Here is a 15,319-nt window from a genome sequence, read left to right on the forward strand (position 1 = left end):
GCATTTCCGAGTCCCAGAGGAGTTATATAAAAAAAAATGTTTATATCTTTATTTTCATATCAAGCATCCAGTCAGTGGTCCACTCTTCCAAATAACTTAAAATTAGGTCCAGCATTAACATTTTTATAAAGGTGCTAAACACTATTGTGTTTTGTAAATATGGTAAAATGTATTGCCTGACAATTTTCTTTCCTTAAGTGCAGTATCTTCCATCTTAAGTAGAGTGTGGTAGCCGTGTTAGTCCACTCTTAAGGTTATCAATAGAAATCAAACAAAATAAAACATGGAAAAGAAAATAAGATGATACCTTTTTTATTGGACATAACTTAATACATTTCTTGATTAGCTTTCGAAGGTTGCCCTTCTTCGTCAGATCGGAAATAAGCAAATGTGCTAGCTGACAGTGTATATAAGTGAAAGCATTACTATGACAGTCTGACAGGGTGGGAGGATGGGGGTGGGTAGGAGGTATGCATGGGGACATCAAAGCATATCATTGATATTCTAACAGGATGGGTGTGGATAGGTGAGGGGTGGGGTGATCAACAGAGACATACAGCTTTATGGTTTATAATGGGCTAGGAACCCCAGATCCTTGTTAAGTCCTTTCTGTTGGGTGTTAAAATATTCAATCATTCTGACTTCAAAGGTCTTATGTTCTTGTATGGTTTTAAAGTTACCTTTCAGGATTCTCACTGTGAAGTCACTGGTACAATGTCCTGGTCCTGTAAAATGTTGACCAACAGGTGTGGGAACCCTACTGGCACCAGCACTGTTCATGTGATGTCTATGTAAATTGAATCTTGTCTTAAGCATCTGGCCTGTTTCTCCTTTGGTGAAAAAATTTAGCTTCCCTCCGACCGGCAGATCGTCCGGCACAGACACTTTTATAGCGGCTATGCTCAACTGGAGCCAGTCAAAAGCCCGTCCCTTGCTTTTACTGGGGAGCTGCAGGGGCCTGTCGAGGCGCACGCTGTTGACGAGAACGAGCGCGCTGGGGCTGAGCCTGAGAAGGCTGTCGAGAAGGTGGATTGTACCTACGCTTATTGTAAGCATAGGGAGCATTCCTCCTTCCCCTGAAAAAACGTCTACCTGAGGCACATGCTGAAGACACCCGGTGGGAGAGTTTGTCGAGGGCGGTTTCCTGCTGGTGGAGCTGCTCGACCACCTGCTCAACTTTCTTCCCCAAAATATTATCCCACCGGCAAGGAACATCCGCAAGCCGCTGCTGGACTCTATTGTCCAGGTTAGAGACACGCAGCCATGAGAGTCTGCGCATCACTATACCTTGAGCAGCAGCATCAAAAGAGTCGTAAGCACCCCTGGACAGGAATTTACGACACGCCTTCAGCTGCCTGGCCACCTCCTGAAAAGGCCTGGCATGCTCCGGAGGGAGCTTGTCCACCAAGTCCGCCAGTTGCTTAACATTGTTCCACACGTGGATGCTCGTGTAGAGCTGGTACGACTGAATCTTGGACACGAGCATGGAGGACTGATAGGTCTTCCTCCCAAAAGAGTCCAGGGTTCTAGATTCTCGTCCCGGGGGCGCCGACGCAAAATCTCTAGAACTCCTGGCTCTCTTGAGAGCAGAATCCGCAGTACTCCTCGGTACAGATGAGGACGTGGAATCCACATGCCTCCTCGGGGTCGGATCTGACAGTGGTCGGTCCCGGTGGGCCTGCACAGCAGGAGCCTTCGAGACAGGTGGAGATCCACTCAATGGCTCGCTACTCCCAGCGAGTAGTGATGTCCGGACAGCTAATACCTGCGCTCCCGATGTCGATACCATCCCCGGTGCCGATGTCGAGGAATCAGTAGGAGCTCCGAAAAGACGGTCCCGAAGAGCTCTTCTCGACGCCTGTTTCCGCTTTTTCAAGCTGAGACACAACTTCCAAGCGTCTGGGCGATGGTCGGGCCCAAGGCACTGGATGCACCACGCATGCAGGTCAGTACCCGAGATCGACCGCTGGCACCGAGCACACTTTTTGAAGCTGCTGAGAGTCTTCGATGACATGGGCGGAAAAATCGCGGCGGAAAAATCAAAAGGCTCAATTGTACCAACAGAGGGGCAGAAAATGAGAACCGCGTATGCGACGACAGCGAAAGGAAACATAAAAAGGAGAAAATAAGAATATAAGATTTTTTTGTTAGTTTTTTTTTTTTAAACTGGAAAAAGAAAAAGACAAAAGAGGCAACTAAAACAAAAAAGAACGCGCGAATAAACAGCGCTAAATCGCCGAAGTCTTTCTCTGGGCTTGAGGGAAAGAGACTGACACACAGCCACTCTCCTCCACGGAAAAAGAAAAACTGAGGTGGGAACGGACGCGCGCGGGCGGGAAGATGGCCGCGCATGCATGGTGCGAGTCCCTCGCGATCCGGACGCTGTCACAAAGCTTTATGGATTTTTGCTGGGAAAAGTGCTCAGTTCCTGGTCCACCGTGGACGCCGACCCACATGTGAGAACAAGCAGCCTGCTTGTCCTCGGAGAAAGCGAATACTACATACCTGTAGAAGGTATTCTCCGAGGACAGCAGGCTGATTGTTCTCACTGATGGGTGACGTCCACGGCAGCCCATCCAATCGGAACTTTACTAGCAAAGGCCTTTGCTAGTCCTCGCGCGCCCATGCGCACCGCGCATGCGCGGCCGTCTTCCCGCCCGAACTGGCTCGTGTTCGTCAGTCCCATATGTAGCAAGACAAAGACAAGGGAAGACACAACTCCAAAGGGGAGGCGGGTGGGTTTGTGAGAACTATCAGCCTGCTGTCCTCGGAGAATACCTTCTACAGGTATGTAGCATTCACTTTCTCCGAGGACAAGCAGGCTGCTTGTTCTCACTGATGGGGTATCCCTAGCCCCCAGGCTCACTCAAAACAACAAGCATGGTCAATTGGGCCTCGCAACGGCGAGGACATAACTGAGATTGACCTAACAATGTATCCAACTAACTGAGAGTGTAGCCTGGAACAGAATAAACATGGGCCTAGGGGGGTGGAGTTGGATTCTAAACCCCGAACAGATTCTGAAGCACTGACTGCCCGAACCGACTGCAGGCAGTAATGAGATGTGAATGTGTGGACAGATGACCACGTCGCAGCTTTGCAGATCTCTTCAATAGTGGCTGACTTCAAGTGGGCTACCGACGCTGCCATGGCTCTAACATTATGAGCCGTGACATGACCCTCAAGAGCCAGCCCAGCCTGGGCGTAAGTGAAGGAAATGCAATCTGCTAGCCAATTGGAAATGGTGCGTTTCCCCACAGCCACTCCCCTCCTGTTGGGATCAAGAAAAACAAACAATTGGGCGGACTGTCTGTTGGGCTGTGTCCACTCCAGATAGAAGGCCAATGCTCTCTTGCAGTCCAATGTGTGCAGCTGACGTTCAGCAGGGCAGGAATGAGGACGGGGAAAGAATGTTGGCAAGACAATTGACTGGTTCAGATGGAACTCCGACACAACCTTTGGCAAGAACTTAGGGTGAGTGCGGAGGACTACTCTGTTATGATGAAATTTGGTGTAAGGGGCCTGGGCTACCAGGGCCTGAAGCTCACTGACTCTACGAGCTGAAGTAACTGCAACCAAGAAAATGACCTTCCAGGTCAAGTACTTCAGATGGCAGGAGTTCAGTGGCTCAAAAGGAGGTTTCATCAGCTGGGTGAGAACGACATTGAGATCCCATGACATTGTAGGAGGTTTGACGGGGGGCTTTGACAAAAGCAAACCTCTCATGAAGTGAACAACTAAAGGCTGTCCTGAGATCGGCTTACCTTCCACATGGTAATGGTATGCACTGATTGCACTAAGGTGAACCCTTACAGAGTTGGTCTTGAGACCAGACTCAGACAAGTGCAGAAGGTATTCAAGCAGAGTCTGTGTAGGACAAGAGCGAGGATCTAGGGCCTTGCTGTCACACCAGACGGCAAACCTCCTCCATAGAAAGAAGTAACTCCTCTTAGTGGAATCTTTCCTGGAAGCAAGCAAGATGCTGGAGACACCCTCTGACAGACCCAAAGAGGCAAAGTCTACGCTCTCAACATCCAGGCCGTGAGAGCCAGAGACTGGAGGTTGGGATGCAGAAGCGCCCCTTCGTCCTGTGTGATGAGGGTCGGAAAACACTCCAATCTCCATGGTTCTTCGGAGGATAACTCCAGAAGAAGAGGGAACCAGATCTGACGCGGCCAAAAAGGAGCAATCAGAATCATGGTCCCTCGGTCTTGCTTGAGTTTCAACAAAGTCTTCCCCACCAGAGGTATGGGAGGATAAGCATACAGCAGACCCTCCCCCCAGTCCAGGAGGAAGGCATCCGGTGTCAGTCTGCCGTGGGCCTGAAGCCTGGAACAGAACTGAGGGACCTTGTGGTTGCTCGAGATGCAAAGAGATCTACCAAGGGGGTGCCCCACACCTGGAAGATCTGTCGCACTACTCGGGAGCTGAGCGACCACTCGTGAGGTTGCATAATCCTGCTCAACCTGTCGGCCAGACTGTTGTTTACGCCTGCCAGATATGTGGCTTGGAGCACCATACCGTGACGGCGAGCCCAGAGCCACATGCTGACGGCTTCCTGACACAGGGGGCGAGATCCGGTGCCCCCCTGCTTGTTGATGTAATACATGGCAACCTGGTTGTCTGTCTGAATTTGGATAATTTGGTGGGACAGCCGATCTCTGAAAGCCTTCAGAGCGTTCCAGACCGCTCGTAACTCCAGGAGATTGATCTGCAGATCGCGTTCCTGGAGGGACCAGCTTCCCTGGGTGTGAAGCCCATCGACATGAGCTCCCCACCCCAGGAGAGACGCATCCGTAGTCAGCACTTTTTGTGGCTGAGAAATTTGGAAAGGACGTCCCAGAGTCAAATTGGACCAAATCGTCCACCAATACAGGGATTTGAGAAAACTCGTGGACAGGTGGATCACGTCTTCTAGATCCCCAGCAGCCTGAAACCACTGGGAAGCTAGGGTCCATTGAGCAGATCTCATGTGAAGGCGGGCCATGGGAGTCACATGAACTGTGGAGGCCATGTGGCCCAGCAATCTCAACATCTGCCGAGCTGTGATCTGCTGGGATGCTTGCACTCGCGAGACGAGGGACAACAAGTTGTTGGCTCTCGACTCTGGGAGATAGGCACGAGCCGTCCGAGAATCCAGCAGAGCTCCTATGAATTCTAGTCTCTGTACTGGGAGAAGATGGGACTTTGGATAATTTATCACAAACCCCAGTAGCTCCAGGAGGCGAATAGTCATCTGCATGGAATGTAGAGCTCCTGCCTCGGATGTGTTCTTCACCAGCCAATCGTCGAGATAAGGGAACACATGCACTCCCAGCCTGCGAAGCGCCGCTGCTACTACAGCCAGGCACTTCGTGAACACTCTGGGCGCAGAGGCGAGCCCAAAGGGTAGCACACAGTACTGGAAGTGACGTGTGCCCAGCTGGAATCGCAGATACTGTCTGTGAGCTGGCAGTATCGGGATGTGCGATGGACTTGAAGAAGTCCAGAGAGCATAGCCAGTCGTTTTCCTGAATCATGGGAAGAAGGGTGCCCAGGGAAAGCATCCTGAACTTTTCCTTTACCAGATATTTGTTCAGGGCCCTTAGGTCTAGGATGGGATGCATCCCCCCTGTTTTCTTTTCCACAAGGAAGTACCTGGAATAGAATCCCAGCCCTTCTTGCCCGGATGGCACGGGCTCGACCGCATTGGCGCTGAGAAGGGCGGAGAGTTCCTTTGTAAGTACCTGCTTGTGCTGGAAGCTGTAGGATTGAGCTCCCGGTGGGCAATTTGGAGGTTTGGAAACCAAATTGAGGGTGTAACCTTGCCGGACTATTTGGAGAACCCACTGGTTGGAGGTTATGAGAGGCCACCTTTGGTGAAAAACTTTCAACCTCCCCCCGACCGGCAGATCGCCCGGCACTGACACATTGATGTCGGCTATGCCCTGCTGGAGCCAGTCAAAAGCTCGTCCCTTGCTTTTGCTGGGGAGCCGAGGGGCCTTGCTGAGGCGCACGCTGCTGACGAGAGCCAGCGCGCTGGGGCTTAGCCTGGGCCGCAGGCTGTCGAGAAGGAGGATTGTACCTACGCTTACCAGAAGAGTAGGGAACAGTCTTCCTTCCCCCATAAAAACGTCTACCTGTGGAGGTAGAAGCTGAAGGCTGCCTGCGGGAGAACTTGTCGAAAGCGGTATCCCGCTGGTGGAGCTGCTCTACCACCTGCTCGACCTTCTCTCCAAAAATATTATCCGCACGGCAAGGCGAGTCCGCAATCCACTGCTGGATCCTATTCTCCAGGTCGGAGGCACGCAGCCATGAGAGTCTGCGCATCACCACACCTTGAGCAGCGGCCCTGGACGCAACATCAAAGGTGTCATACACCCCTCTGGCCAGGAATTTTCTGCACACCTTCAGCTGCCTGACCACCTCCTGAAATGGCTTGGCTTGCTCAGGAGGGAGCTTGTCCACCAAGCCCGCCAACTGCCGCACATTGTTCCGCATGTGTATGCTCGTGTAGAGCTGGTAAGACTGAATTTTGGCCACGAGCATAGAGGAATGGTAGGCCTTCCTCCCAAAGGAGTCTAAGGTTCTAGAGTCTTTGCCCGGGGGCGCCGAAGCATGCTCTCTAGAGCTCTTAGCCTTCTTTAGGGCCAAATCCACAACTCCAGAGTCATGAGGCAACTGAGTGCGCATCAGCTCTGGGTCCCCATGGATACGATACTGGGACTCGATCTTCTTGGGAATGTGGGGATTAGTTAAAGGCTTGGTCCAGTTCACCAGCAATGTCTTTTTTAGGACATGATGCATGGGTACTGTGGACGCTTCCTTAGGTGGAGAAGGATAGTCCAGGAGCTCAAACATTTCAGCCCTGGGCTCGTCCTCCACAACCACCGGGAAGGGGATGGCCGTAGACATCTCCCGGACAAAGGCCGCAAAAGACAGACTCTCGGGAGGAGAAAGCTGCCTTTCAGTGGAGGGAGTGGGATCAGAAGGAAGGCCATCAGACTCCTCGTCAGAGAAATATCTGATGTCCTCCTCCTCCTCCCACGAGGCCTCACCATCGGTATCAGACACAAGTTCACGAACCTGTGTCTGAAGCCGTGCCCGGCTCGACTCCGTGGAACCACGGCCACGATGGGAGCGTCGAGAGGTAGACTTCCTCGCCCGCACCGGCGAAGCTCCCTCCGCCGACGTCGTCGGGGAGCCTTCCAGGGAGGCGGCCGCAGTTGGTACCGCAAGCGGCACCGATGTCGGAGACCTCACCCCGGGCAAGGGGCCAGCCGGTGCCTCACTCGACGGTACCGGAGGCGCAAGCACCCCCGGTACCGGAGGGGAAGGGCGCAACAGCTCTCCCAGGATCTCTGGGAGAACGGCCCGGAGACTCTCGTGCAGGGCGGCTGTGGAGAAAGACATGGAAGCCGATGCAGGAGTCGAAGTCAGAGTCTGTTCCGGGCGTGGAGGCTGTTCCGGGCTGTCCAAGGTGGAGCGCATCGACACCTCCTGAACAGAGGGTGAGCGGTTCTCCCGGTGCCGATGCCTACTGGGTGCCGACTCCCTCGGCGACCCGGAGCTCTCGGTACCGACGCGGGAAGGAGACCGGTGTCGATGCTTCTTTGACTTTTTCAAACGAAGCATGTCACCGGAGCTTCCCGGTACCGATGAGGAGGACGTAGAATCCAGCCGTCGCTTCCTCGGGGCCGAGGCCGAAGAAGGTCGGTCTTGGGGGGGCTGTACTGCAGGAGCCCTCAGGGTAGGGGGAGACCCACCCGAAGGCTCACCGCCACCAGCAGGGGAATGGACAGCCCTCACCTGCACTCCAGACGAAGCACCACCGTCCGACGACATCAGCACTAGTGGAGGTCCCGGTACCACCGACGCAGCCTTCCGATGTCTCGGCCCCGACGATGCAGAGGGTTGATGCCTCGATGCAATCGATACAGTCGCGGCCGAGGGCGGAGGTCTTGACGCTGTCGACGCACTCGATACTCCCGGTGCCGATGCCGACGAAGAGCCCGAGAACAAAACGTTCCACTGGGTCAATCTCGCTACCTGAGTCCTTTTCTGTAAAAGGGCGCAAAGACTACAGGCCTGCGGGCGGTGCCCAGCCCCCAGACACTGAAGACACGACGCGTGCCTATCAGTGAGCGAGATTACCCGGGCGCACTGGGTGCACTTCTTGAAGCCGCTGGGAGACTTCGATGACATGGGCGGAAAAATCACGCCGGCGAAATCGAAACTCGTAATTGCGGTAAGGCACCAAAAAGAGGGGGATAAAAAACTCGACCTGAGGCCTCAAAGGGGCCTACCCCGAAAACGAAAGAAAACTTATCGGGGCCAAAAACTAGAAATACGGGGAAGGGAAAAAGACCGAAAGGCCCTTCTCTGAAATCCCTTTTTTTTTTTTTTTGAAAGCGAAAAAGTCAAAAGACGCGCGAGGGTCAACTTAAGGGGCGCGAACGGCGCAAACACGACCGTACCGAGCGCGGACAAAAGAAGACTGACGAACACGAGCCGGTTCGGGCGGGAAGACGGCCACGCATGCGCGGTGTGCATGGGCGCGCGAGGACTAGCAAAGGCCTTTGCTAGTAAAGTTCCGATTGGAGGGGCTGCCGTGGACGTCACCCATCAGTGAGAACAAGCAGCCTGCTTGTCCTCGGAGAAAGTTAGGTTAGCAAAACAGACTGTCAACTTAAATTACAGAGCTATCTGGACAGCAGCTCAATATTGTTGCTATTCATATAGCTAAGGCTGATCACCACTGAATATGTATATTCAGCACCACCACTTCTGTAAATAGCATAAGAACATAAGCATTGCCATACTTGGACAGACGGAAGGTCCGTCAAGCCCAGTATCCTGTTTCCAACAGTGGCCACAAGATCCCAGATACATGGACAATTAAAACACAATGGCATTTTAAAACACACACTAACCATGGAATTTGAATATTGCTCTGACACTTTGTAAATTAAAAGAAGGTAGACTTTGAATGACTGACTGGTTTTGATAAACTAGGATGTTTTTCCTTATGTCTCACTATACACATATTTTTCCAGTCAATAGAAATAGAATAAAATAAAACATAGAAAAGAAAATATGATGATACTTTTTATTGTACTAACTTAATACATTTTTTGATTAGCTTTCGAAGGTAGCCCTTCTTCGTTAGATCAGAAATAAGCAAATTTTGATAAGTAACAGCATATATAAGTGAAACATCAAAGTATTTCAGTGACAGCCTGAAAGGATGAGGGAGGGGTGGACTAGGTGAGAAACAGAGAGGGCTGAGAGGATGGAGGACAGAGAGATATATGAATGGTGATCAGAGGGTGACAAAGCAGTGAAATTTCATGGTTTATAATGGGCTAGAAAACCCAGATCTTTGTTAAGTCCTGTCTGGTGGGTATCAAAATATTTAATCATTTTGACTTCAAAGGTCTTGCGTTCCTGTATTGTTTTAAAGTTTCCTTTAAGTATTCTCACTATAAAATCATTAGTAGTGTTCTGGTTTTGTAAAGTGCTGTCCCGCAGAGGTAACATCTTGGTTGGCACTGGCATTTTTCATATGATGTCTATGTAAATTAAATCTCTTCTTCAGCATCTGGTTTGTTTCTCCAATATAGCACCCTTCGTCACATTTTTTACACTGGATGACATATACTACATTGGAAGATGAGCATGTGAAGGATTCCTTTATGTTGAATATTTTTCCTTTGTGAATGACTGTGGGGTCTTGTGAAATGTTTTGGCATAGTTTGCAGCTGGATATATTGCAAGGATATGTGCCACTCTCTTCTTTTTGGGTCTCTATTGAGAGCTTGCTTCTCACTAGCTTGTGTTTTAAATTGGGTGGCTGTCGGAAGGCCAGCACTGGTGGGGATGGGAATATCTCTTTCAGTAATTCATCCTCCTGGAGTAGTGGCTGCAGATCTCTTATGATTTTCCTCAGTTTTTCCAGCTCTGGGTTGTATGTCACTATAAGGGAGGTTCTGTCTGTGGCTTTCTTTTCCTTGTATTGTAGCAGATTTTCCCTGGGTGATTTGAGGGAGGAGGCAATATTCTTGGAGATTATTTTGGGGTTGTATCCTTTCTGTTCGAAGGATGCAGTCAGGATTTTGAGGTGCCTATCTTTGTCCCTCGGGTCACAGCAGATACGGTGGTATCTTGTGGCTTGGCTATAGATAATGGATTTTTTTGTATGTGAAGGGTGGAAGCTGGAGTTGTGGAAGTAGCTGCATTTGTCTGTGGGTTTCTTATATATGGATGTTTTTATGTAGCCATTGCTGATTGAAACTGTGGTGTCCAAAAAATTGACTTTTTCTGGGGAGCAGTCAATTTTGAATCTGATTGTAGGATGGTATGTATTGAAAGAATTGTAAAATTGTTTTACAGTTTCTTCCCCCTCGGTCCAAATCATAAAAATGTCGTCAATATACCAGTAGTATTTTAGGGGTGTGGTCTGATATGTATCTTCCAGTTCAGCCATAAAGAGGTTAGCATATTGGGGTGCTGCCCTGGGCCCATCGCAGTGCCCATGATTTGTAGGTAGATATCTATGTTTTATTTTATTCTATTTCTATTGACTGGCTTTAGAAGTGGACTAACACGGCTATAATATCTCTACGCAAATATTTTTCAAAATTGGTGTCACCTCAATGACAATGACACACATTCCATTATCAGAAATGTTGTGAAGTAACACAAAATCCTGCAAAGAAAGTCACTTAGGGCCTCTTTTACTAAGGCACACTAGCATTTTTAGCATGCGCTAATATTTAGGGTGCACTAAACATTAGCAACATCCATAGGAATATATGGATGTTGTAACGTTTAGAACGATAGGCAAAACACACAGTGGATCCAAAAAAAAGGTCCTCTCACAATGAGTGTCTTCCTGAACAAGGTCTTTATTAACAGTAGCAGAATTGACCCGACACGTGACGTGTTTCGTCCGTGAGGCCTGCGTCAGGGGTCTATAAAATAATATACATAGAAATGCATAAAAATACAAATATAATTAAAAACATGAATAAAACATAAACATACAAATAACCTTTTTTATACATGTTTAAACCATTAAAACATCAGAATGAAAAATGAAAAGTGTGTATAATAAAAATGAGAGGAATATGAATATATGAATTTAAATCAATGAGGAAATAAACTTATCCACATAGAAATAATGAGGACAGGGAATAACATACAATACACAACGTTATATGATATCAAAATAGAGAACATACCTAGTGTTATCTGTGGGAAAAAAGTGCCTTGTAGGTCAGATGAAAAAATAGCACTAAAACTGCTAAAAGCGATATCTATAATAAATATGTAAAGCAATGAAATAAATAAATACATACTGTACCTACAATCATATATAACAGAATAAAATAAAATAAGAGCAGGGCACAGAAGTATGAACAGGGATCTCAAAAAGGATTATGCATGGGGTAATGAAAAATAATGAAAAATAATAAACACATGTGTGTAGGAATAAAAATGAATGAAGAATGGAAAATACTTTGAAAAGTGAGAATAAGAATGAGGCCGGATTGTGGCAGGCCGCCAAATAATCCAGCAAATGCCAAAGGATATATAAATGCCTAAAGAAAAAATAATAAAACACGGAAGAAACTCAGAAAAAAATACCAAATATTACTATAAAAAGTGGCACTTGAAGTGGTGATAAAATGTAAAGAAGAAAATCAAAATCAAAATGAAAATAAAAATAAAAATGGAAAATATGTAGCATATACTAAAAAGGACCTATAAAGTCACACCTTAAACTGCAAGAGAACGAAACGTGACATAAGGGAAATCGCCTATATGACATATACATAGACACTTGCAGATGTGCGGTTAAATAATGAACCACACGACATGCTGACAGAAGTGCTGGTACATATAAGAACACATAAGTTACATTAAACGATTCTGTAATCGCGAGTGATACAAAACAAAAGTAAAAAAGTATCGGCATCTAAAAACATAACGCTGTGCCAAAAGTAATGATGACGTCACTCCCCTCGGTGTGAATAAAAGGCGAGGCGGATTTTAAAAAATGAAAAAAATGAGAAGTATTAGGACAATTAAAGATATGTGGGTATGGAGCATACTATGAGCTACTACAACAGACAGCGTGGCTGTCGGCATTACGAATTGATCGAGCCATGAGAGCGCCAAAAGAAAAATGCTGGGTTCTGGAAACAGCACTTGTTTGTGTAAAGGCCCAATACAAAACTTTGTGTCTTCACGAAATCAGCACTGGTTTGTGTGAAGACATAATGCAAGCTGACTAAACAAAGGAAAAACAAATGAAAATACTCACCATACGCAAGAATACGCTGTGCAGCTTTGTAATACGCAAGTTATTGGCAAAACGTAAAAAAGCCTGCGGAGGAGAGATTTATACCGGAAGTGAAGTTGACATCACTTCCCCAGTAAGTAAAAAAAGCAAAAAATGCCGTTGCTAAGGTGATATAGCGCATACAGCTAGGGTCGGCACTTAATAGTATAAACCAATAAGAGCAACTACACTGCTCAGAGAAGTAGTAAAAACAATGGGGCGCCTAATACACTGCTAGTTGGAGCTGACCACGATAAAACACAGGATTTGAATATATGAAAAAACAAAATGTGATCCCATATGTAATTTCAACTACGTATTAAAAAATAATACTGATGATCAACTGAAAAACATGTAAACGTGTAAAAAATGTCTTATAAAAAGATAGTGACTAAACACATATTAGGTCCTTATATAAAATACATATGCTGTAAAAAAGTGATGAATAAAAAGGTAATAATACTAATAATGAATTAAAAAAGACGGCAAGAACAGATCTGGATGACACTACACCAAAAAAAATGAAAAATAAAAAATAAAAATAAAAAATGAAAATGAAAACAAAAATAAACAAAAATGAAAAAAGAAAAATGAAAATGGAAAACACAGGAGTATGGGAACAATAAATAAAATAAAAACTAAAAAAGATGATCATAAAAAGGAACTGAAATCCATGTCCATATTGAGTCCATACGGTATGACTGTGCCTAATGTGTATATAGTTCTCTGTTCTTCCCTTAGCAGTTTCTCATCTATATTACCACCTCTCCAAGACATATATATTTTTTTGAATACAAAAAATTTTAAATGTTCAATTGTATGATTTTTTTCAACCCAATGTGTAACCAGGGGGGCGCTATGTACCTGCCTTGTAAGGCAACTCCTATGTTTAGAACTCCTTTGTAAAAGACCCCCTTAGTACCTACACAGCAAACCTGCTATACTAAAACACTAACTCCCACAACTCAAACATCAGCAACCTTACCTAGTGAAAAGATAGCAATTCAAAGATTACCAGGGAATGGGCTTTTATGTAAAGGAATAGGCTGAGAACCAGGGAAACCAAAGTTCAAATCCCATTTCCTCTGTCGACACTCCTTAAGTTGTTTAATGTTCTGTTTCAGAAGGTACCCACTCTAGTCAACTGCTTAGTTCTGCCAAACAAAACTGCAAGCCCTGTCCAGGAGGATGAAATCCCTCCAAGGAATAGTTGAAAAGGAATACTGTCAAGAACTCCCAAAAGCAGTGAGAATGAGTAAGAAACAGACTAAGAGACTAAGACAAATAAAAAGGAAGAACCAGGCTCCCCTACCACATGCAGTGTGTCTTCATTTACACAAAGTATTGGGTGATGGAGTAATCACTCACAAGTCGACTTCCTTGCTGTAGCCTGGATGAGTCTCATCCATGGAACTCTTCAGAATTTCAGGAGCCAGGTAGCCTGGAGTGCCACAGAGCTCTGGGGAAAGGAGACACAAAATGCTTATTCCAGGACTTCACAGCGGACATAGGAGGTGTCAGAAGGCTGACAGTGGACATAGGAGGTGTCAGAAGGCTGACAGCGGACATAGGAGGTGTCAGAAGGCTGACAGTGGACATAGGAGGTGTCAGAAGGCTGACAGCGGACATAGGAGGTGTCAGAAGGCTAATAGCAGACCTGGCATCCACTCACCACGCAGCTTCTGGCCTGGCTCAAGCAGGCAGGAGAACCCAAAGTCTGATAGTTTGATGTTCATCTGGGAATCCATGAGGATATTTTCAGGCTTCAGGTCCCGGTGGATTATGCGGTTAGAATGCAGGTAAGATACTGCCTCCAGCAAAGCCCGCATGATGTACCTGAAGTCCAAAACAAAAATGACTCATCTCTGAACAAGGTGGTGCTCACAACTGTTATTTAAAACAAAATATGATCCAAGGTGAATTCCACAGAAAAAGCAGACAAGACATTTAAAAAACAGTTTAATTTTCAGGATACCCATAATAGATAAGGATTATGTGTTGCCAGTATCGCTGCACTCACATAAAACTTCTCTTTCAAGTCACTTCACTGGCTCCCTACCTATTTCCTTACAAAGTTCAAACTCCTTTTACTGATTTACAAAGGCATTCATTCCACAGCTCCTTAGTATCTCTCCTCTTATCACTTCCTAACCCGTCCCTAGGAACACTGTTTACCTGGTAAGCCACTTAACTGTACCTTTCTCGTCCACCACCAACTCCAGACTCTTACTGCGCTATCTCCCAAATTCTGTACGGGTCTTCCAAAATCAGGCAGATAGCACATAAAGTAATTAGCTAAACTGGTGATATCAGTAATTGACCTTAACAAGCGCTAATTGGCTCTGCGCCCCTATTCTATAGCCTCTGCGTCTAATTCATTTTGTGTGCAACTCCAAAGGGGGCTTGGCCAAGGGAGAAGCACAGGCGGGTCATGGGCGTTCCCAAGGATTTAGGCACAGAGTTATAGAATACTTACATTTCTGTACCTGCAGCCTTTGACAGACATAAATACTTACACCTAAAGTTAGACATGAAAATGACTTAAGCTAGTATTCTATAAAGACAATTTATCTAAGAATCTTACTCTAAAACAAAGAATCTTTAAACCAGTTCAAAACCTTACCTGAGTCCTATATTATCTAGAAATTTCAGAAGCAAAATATGATCCACCAATTTGAAAGCATTAGGAAGATCAAATTGCAACAGTATTGCCTGATGACCCTTATTTAAGATTTCAAACATCTGTAATTAAAGTTCCTAAGAGAGTCTCAGTGTTCTAACCCTGTCTAAATCCAGTTTGTGTTTAATCAAGAGTTCTAAGTAATCTGATAACTGTTTAGCTAGCAGCTACTATTGCTTCCTGAATTATCATAAAATAATGGAATATTTATAATTGGACTATAACTAGCCTGGATAAGGGCGGGTTATAAATAATAAATCTAAATCTAATAATTTGATGGTTCTGAGTGTGGAAGGTTAGGTAACATGTGCAAA

At 46.4% G+C, this 15,319-nt stretch overlaps 1 protein-coding gene across 1 annotated transcript in view; it reads right to left on the reverse strand.

The window, feature by feature from the left end:
- The window catches only part of PHKG2 (phosphorylase kinase catalytic subunit gamma 2), a 133,073-nt gene that overhangs the window by 30,918 nt on the left and 86,836 nt on the right, over nucleotides 1-15,319 (reverse strand). The window contains exons 6-7 of the mRNA XM_030209826.1: nucleotides 13,998-14,161; nucleotides 13,694-13,784 (exon numbers count right to left, since the gene is read on the reverse strand). Of these exons, the coding sequence (XP_030065686.1) occupies nucleotides 13,694-13,784; nucleotides 13,998-14,161 (255 nt within the window). The remainder of the gene's footprint in view (nucleotides 1-13,693; nucleotides 13,785-13,997; nucleotides 14,162-15,319) is intronic.

This window comes from Microcaecilia unicolor, chromosome 7 (genome assembly GCF_901765095.1).
Source record: "Microcaecilia unicolor chromosome 7, aMicUni1.1, whole genome shotgun sequence".
In the NCBI taxonomy this organism is placed as follows: Eukaryota; Metazoa; Chordata; class Amphibia; order Gymnophiona; family Siphonopidae; genus Microcaecilia; species Microcaecilia unicolor.